Genomic DNA, 6620 nt, shown 5'->3' with positions numbered 1-6620 from the left:
TGGTAAGCAAACAAGTTATATTTTAAATGAAGCATTTTATGAACACATACTACTGGTTTTTAGTATCTGCCAAAGAATTGAGATCTATTTGCAGAGCAAACAGCCATATTGTTTTCTTAAGACACTACTGTAGGCAGAATAATGATCCCCCAAAGATGTTTATTTCCTAATCTCTGGAATTCGTGAATATATTAGCTTACATGGCAAAAGGATTCCGCTGATGTGATCAAGGGCAGAGGCCTGGAAATGGGAAGATGATCCTGGATTGCTCAGGTGAGCCCTCAGAATCTTTTCCAGCTGCCATCAGCGGTAGACTTGAGGACGGAAGGGTCGGAGATGGCACATCACTGGCTTTGAAGATGCAGGAAGGGGCCAAAGGCAACGAAATGTTGACAGAAGCTGGCGAAGGCAAGCTAAGGATGGTCCTGTGGAGTCTCCAGAAAGGAGTGCAGCTAGGGTGACACCCAGTAGTACTTCTGACCTACAGAACCGCGAGACAATAAATGCAAGATGATGCATTTGTGCTGTTTCAAGCTACAAAGTTTGTGGTCACTGGTTATTGCGGCAATAGGGAACGGATACAGGCCCCGTCAGGTATTTCACTCAATCCATGAAATACCTTAGAGTATGCAAATGGTAACAAGCGCGGGAGCCACTAAGGATCCGTCTGTCTGCGCTGCCTGGGAGCGTCAGGGGCCGTGTACCTCATGCACCTCGCGGGTGGGCGCGGCTGCCTCAGATGCTCCGGGCTCAGGGCAGACGGCTGATTCTCCCGCGTTCAGCGACCCGCCAGAAACGTCAGAGGGACGGAGGAAAACTTTACACTTTAACAGTATTTTTACGTTTATTCCCAGCAAACGTTGTTGGCTTTGTATTTAAAGTATTTATGATTCACTACAAAGTGCAGGATCCAAGAAAACGCGCTAGTTTCACTTGGCACCTGTGGGTGTCCCGGGGAGCTCTCCAAGGAGGGACTGGCTCCTGGAAGTTCCTGGGGTGCGGCACCACCACGGACGAACCAAGCTCCACCGAGAAGCCGAGAGCCGCGACCGCCGGGACGCCCTCTGCCAGGCCTCCACCGCCTCAGGCGCCCTTCACAGCCACTGCCTTCCCAAGCCCCCCAGTTGTGACCAGCGTCGCTCAGCGCCCGGCCCACCCAGCGACCTCAAACCTCGCGACACTCGCAACTCCCGCGGCCCTTCCTGCTGCAGGCCTCCTACGGGCGAGACATCGGGAAGATGGCTCCGCCCACGGAAAGGAAGATTGCGTTCTCGCGAGATCCCAGTGACAATTCGGCAGCCCGTTCTCGCGGGATTTTCCAAGGCCGGGATGGAAGTTGCGGGGTTAGGAGACTGAGGTCAGATCCTGAGGAGGAGATTTGGGGGTCGCAATGCTGGCCTCGTGTTCTCCACCGGCGGCGGCGGAGCCCGAAAGAACTAGGTGAACGCCGCCTTGCCAGCCTCACACAGCGTCCCGTGGCTCTGCCGCCGCTCCGGACGTCGCCCTCCCGTTCTCCTCGGGTCCCCTTAGTCGCTGCCTTAGCTGGGATCCCCCTCCTCCTTCCCGCGGCTTCGGGTTGCCGGAGAGCGATGCTCGGAGGGCGACCGGAAGTGGCGTTGGCCGCCATTGGCCCACCGGCCAGCCACCTCGCTGTCCTCCGCCTTCCGGGTGTTACGTGCAGCCGGGCTCGGCCCCTCCCCCTGGCCGGATGGATCCCTCGGCGCCACAGCCCTGCGCGGAAACCGCGGGCAAAGGTACCAGCTCCGCGCTCGCCCCTTACCCAGAGGCCTGTCTGCTGCGTCGCGTTGGACCAGTTCTCGCCGGTGCCCTTCGGGTTGGGGTTTGCCCTGTAGATCGTCTTCAGTGACAGCTGCAGATTGTGAACCCCCTGCAGGCCTGGGACCAAATCTCCGATTCAGTGTTGAGAACCTGGACTCGGGGGTCAGCCCCTGGGATCTAGTGCTGCCTCTGACAGTTACTTGCTGAGCAACTTTGGGCAGGTTCCTCATTTGTAAAACTGGGTTCATTACTAGGTTCTTGTGATTTTTAAATGACGTGGACAATACACAAAGCATTTATGTGACCCCGCGTCTGGCCCATATTAAGCACTCAGTAAACGTCATTTTCATTCTTTATCGTTGTATGCCCAGTTGTTAGTGAATGGCAGAAGTTTGTTGTAAGTAGGTAAATGAAGGTTGAGATATTTAATTCAGTGGAGGTTTATTGCCTATTGAGTCAGGGCATTATATCCTGCCTTAAATAGGTGGTTTAAAGAAGGTGTGATAATCTACCACAAGTCATCTGGGATGCCTTCTGGCACCCAAATGAATAGCTTTCATTAATAATTGTGCTGTATAACAAAAGCTACCAGGCATTGAGTGATTTTCCTGAGCCCAGCAATATGCTGATTGTTTAACTACTTGCTTTCTTTTGAGGAAGATATCAATCTCATTAACTAGAGGAATTCAGAGCTAAAGCTCAGAGAGGGCAAGTTACAAGCCTGAATTCTGAGGTCTAGGAATTGATGACGCTGTAATTCAGGGGCCACACATATAAATACCTATAGGAGACTGGCAGCTAAAAATAAATAGATGAAGCTCCCAAGTGGAGATTATGGTGACTGGGACGTTCATTCCTTCTTATAGATCTAGTCACTCTGGTATTTATTGGTGGAAGGAGCAGAAAGCTCCGGGGCCCTGAGGTGGGAACATGCTTGAGGAATAGCGAGGAGGCCATTGGAGTGAAAGAGGGAGAGAGAGACCCCATCACCAGAATGAGTTGAATTGATAATTAGTTTAAACCAAAACAAATGATTTTGACTCATTAAATTATAGGAGACTTAACCCTGTTAAATCCAACAGGAAATCCTCACAATTTAAGCAGTTGTTCTGTAGTTTGGATATTGAGAGATTCCATTTCTAACTCAAACTTAGCTGAATTTTTTTCATTCTAGAAATTACCCAAACTCAGAAACCAAAAATACTCCAATAAGTTGTGTGATTCCCTTAAGGTTTTTTTTTTTTTTTTTTTTTGCACTTGCTGTACACTTATCTGAAATACAGTTCTTAGACCCCTTTCCCTTTTAAATTACATTTCTCAATACTCCCTTCTCATAGCATTTTTCTTCCAATGCACTTTTTACAGTTATGTATATGTTTATGTACTTTTTAGTTTTCTCTCTCGCAAGATACCAAGGATCTGTGAGATCGATAATTTGTAATAGGCCAGGCGCAGTGGCTCACACCTGTAATCCCAGTACTTTGGGGAAGCTGAGCCTGGAGGATAGTTTTAAGTCCAGCCTGGGCAACGTAAACGAAACCCTGTCTGTACTAAAAATAAAAATTTTAGCCAGGCATGTTGGTGCACACCTGTAGTCCCAGCTACTCAGGAGGCTGAGGCGGGAGGATGGCTGAGCTCAGGAGTTGGAGTTTACAGTGAACTATGATTGTGCCATGACACTCCGCACTGGGCGACAGAGAGACTCTTGTCTAAAAGAAAAAAGAAAAAGAATGTGTAATAAATTCACGTGGTCGTTGAATGTCTGCTGTGTGACTCTGTGTTGGTCCTGGGCATAAAATCTATAACAGTATAAACTTTTTCTTGGGAAGGAAATTACTCTCTAGTGGAAGAAAAAGACAAAAACAAGTGGACATGATAATTAAATGTTATGGTAAGTGCTACAGAGGCAATAAAATGATGAGATAGAGAATAATGGGGTACCCTACTCTAAATAGGTGGACTGGGAGCAGAGAGCCTGGTTAGGCTTAATTTAGGGAGAGCTGATGGTGGCATGCTTTAAGACAGAGGTCAGCAAACTACTGTCTGTGAGCTAAGACTGGTCTGACATTTCTTTTTGTAAATAAAGTTTTATTGGAATGCAGCTCTGCCCATTTGTTTATGTATTGTCTGGTTGCTTTTGCATTACAAGGGCAAGAGAATGTATGGCCTACAAAATCTAAAGTAACGAATAGCTAATAACTGACTCTACAGAAAATGTTTGCCAGCCTTTGCTTTAGTGAGATGGTGGCATGGAGGAGAGTGATTCATTTTTGAAGTAAAACCAGGCCATTCTGACAGACTGGATGTAAGGAGTAATATTAAATGAGGTTTAAGGGCTAACTAATGGTTTTCTACCTTGAAAAGTTGGTTAGATGATGATGCCAATTAATGAGATGCAGGAAAACTATTAGTCACCATCATTTTTGACATTAGTTTTCTTCATTTTATACCCATTATGTGGTATAATATTTGGTGAATAATTTGTGCTTAAATCACGTGTGTTGAATAATCGATAATAAAATGAGTCTTAAAAAATGATAGGGTAGGCAAACACATAATGGGAAAAGTAAGTAATGGGTTAAGAATTGTATAAGGGTTGCTTTAGGTTTTAAGGTGCAAATAGTACTGTTATGAAAATAGGGCCCGTTGACCTATATGTTGTTTTACTTGTACAGTGGATCAAGGCTTTAGTTTGACATTAAAACACTCTTTTAGAATGGTGTAACAGTTGTTAACAGTTTGGGTCCAGAGATTAGAGTGGGAGAGAACGTTTTTCCCTGTGTACTCATTATTGTTATGGTAAAATAACCTCATCAAAGTTAGTGGCTTTACTTTTGAAGAACAGCTGATGGATGAGGAACATAATGAACTATTCTTGCTTTAGATAGTATAAACATGTCATGTTGTAATCTTGAGTGTTATAAAAATCTAACTCGAGGTCATCAGGAAGACCCCAGGAAACTGCCAGTGGTTATCTGATCTCAGTGAGAAATGTATAAGAAAAATAATTCCTAGTATTCTTATATATGTGGCCATAGAATTATTTTTGGATTCTTGCCATAAGATTCCATTTGGAAAATTATTTTTACTTAGTTTTTTTTGATACTTTTTAATTGTATCGGTAGTATACTCTATAGACCTCCTCCTCATTCATAGTGGTATATTTTCTGAGAAAATAAAATAGATAGCTGTACAGTTAATCTCAGAATAAGTTCATGGAGAGAGAGGTAATACTCTTAGCAAAAAGAGATCTTAGAATTCATCTCTTCAAATAATTATTCAAAACCCAGAAGAGAAAAAGCTGTGACATCACTGTAGTGGAATGGGAGGTTCCTGTGGTTAGCTGTATACAAGCAGTGGTTAAAGTAAAGGTTTAGAAGCAGCAGTATTGCAGTGAAAAGAAACAGCTGTTTCTAGAGAAAGGCAATGGAATAACTATAAAAAAGCGGACAGATGAACCACAAAACATTGCTGCCCAGAGGATTTTAGTTTACTCATTACCAAATCCTATTCACGATTACTCTACCATATCATGAAATATATGTATATATATGTTCATGAGTCAGCAAGAATATTTTAGTCGGTGGTTCTCAACCCTGGCTGTGTGTCAGAATTATCTTTTGAATTCAACGATAACAACGAAACAAAACAGTAAAACCAGATGCCCATGACCCCCATCTACTGAGTAAGAATCACCAGAGGTGGTGTCTAAGAATGTACATTTTTAAACTCCAGGGAAGATGATGACACACAGCCAGGATAGGAGCCACTGGAAATAAAGTATGTACCCTTTATTCTGTTTATTATAGGAGAATATCTGAAAATATATTTTAGAAAAACATCTATACATGTTATAATTTATCTTGTTCCAGTTTTTTGGAAAAGGCATTTATGTGAGGTATGTATTTTTTCTCATAGCTGTGGATAAATGAGGTGTTACTTTATAAGCTAGCTTTGGAAACTTTATTTTCTTTATTATTGCAGACATATGGCATCCAGGAGAAAGATGTCTTGCCCCTTCTCCAGATAATGGAAAACTTCGTGAAGCAAGCATAAAATCTGTCACAGTGGATGAAAATGGCAAGTCATTTGCAGTTGTCTTATGTTCAGATTTTCAAGAAAGGAAAATACCTCTTAAACAGCTTCAAGAAGTAAAATTTGTTAAAGATTGCCCTAGGAATCTTATATTTGATGATGAAGATTTGGAAAAACCTTATTTCCCAAACCGAAAATTTCCATCATCTTCTGTTGCTTTTAAATTATCTGACGATGGAGACTCTATTCCTTATACCGTCAATAGGTATTTGAGAGACTACCAAAGAGAAGGAGCCCAGTTTCTTTATGGACATTACATCCATGGAAGAGGGTGCATTCTTGGTGATGACATGGGACTTGGGAAAACAGTACAGGTATTTATTTTAATTATGTTATAATTAAAATTCAGTAAAGTCACTTTACTGTGTACATGAGCGGATACTATCTGTAAATCTCTATTTTTACTGCTGTTATGGTAGCTATTTTGTGTGTGCGTGTGTATGTTTGTGTTTGTCTCACCAACTAGATAGTGAAGTCCTCAAAGTTGAGGACAGAGTCTCAGTTATTTTACCATTCTTCAGTACCTATGAAATACTGTATTCAAAAATAATGTTTTGGTACCACTTGGTTTGATTTTACCTTTGATAATACTGGTACTAAGATATCAGTATATTGGAAGTCATTTAACTTTCTTAATACTTTATGGAAGAAAAGCATTCTAATGTTTGTTATGCCTCTTAGCATGGTTAAATTGTTCCTATAGGCCTTTTGTGCGTATTGTTTGAAGTTTATCATGTTAGAAGTTT

At 42.7% G+C, this 6620-nt stretch overlaps 1 protein-coding gene across 1 annotated transcript in view; it reads left to right on the top strand.

The window, feature by feature from the left end:
• Positions 1-831: 831 nt before the first annotated feature.
• Positions 832-6620, top strand: part of ERCC6L2 (excision repair cross-complementation group 6-like 2) — a 130676-nt gene continuing 124887 nt past the window's right edge. The window contains exons 1-2 of the mRNA XM_011976007.1: positions 832-1754; positions 5764-6188. Coding sequence (XP_011831397.1) covers positions 1709-1754; positions 5764-6188 — 471 coding nt within the window. The 5' untranslated portion in view covers positions 832-1708. The remainder of the gene's footprint in view (positions 1755-5763; positions 6189-6620) is intronic.

The sequence above is a fragment of the Mandrillus leucophaeus genome, unplaced genomic scaffold, assembly GCF_000951045.1.
Source record: "Mandrillus leucophaeus isolate KB7577 unplaced genomic scaffold, Mleu.le_1.0 Scaffold161, whole genome shotgun sequence".
In the NCBI taxonomy this organism is placed as follows: domain Eukaryota; kingdom Metazoa; phylum Chordata; class Mammalia; order Primates; family Cercopithecidae; genus Mandrillus; species Mandrillus leucophaeus.
Note: the sequence above shows the minus strand (reverse complement) of the source record. Positions and strands in the feature narration are given on the sequence as shown.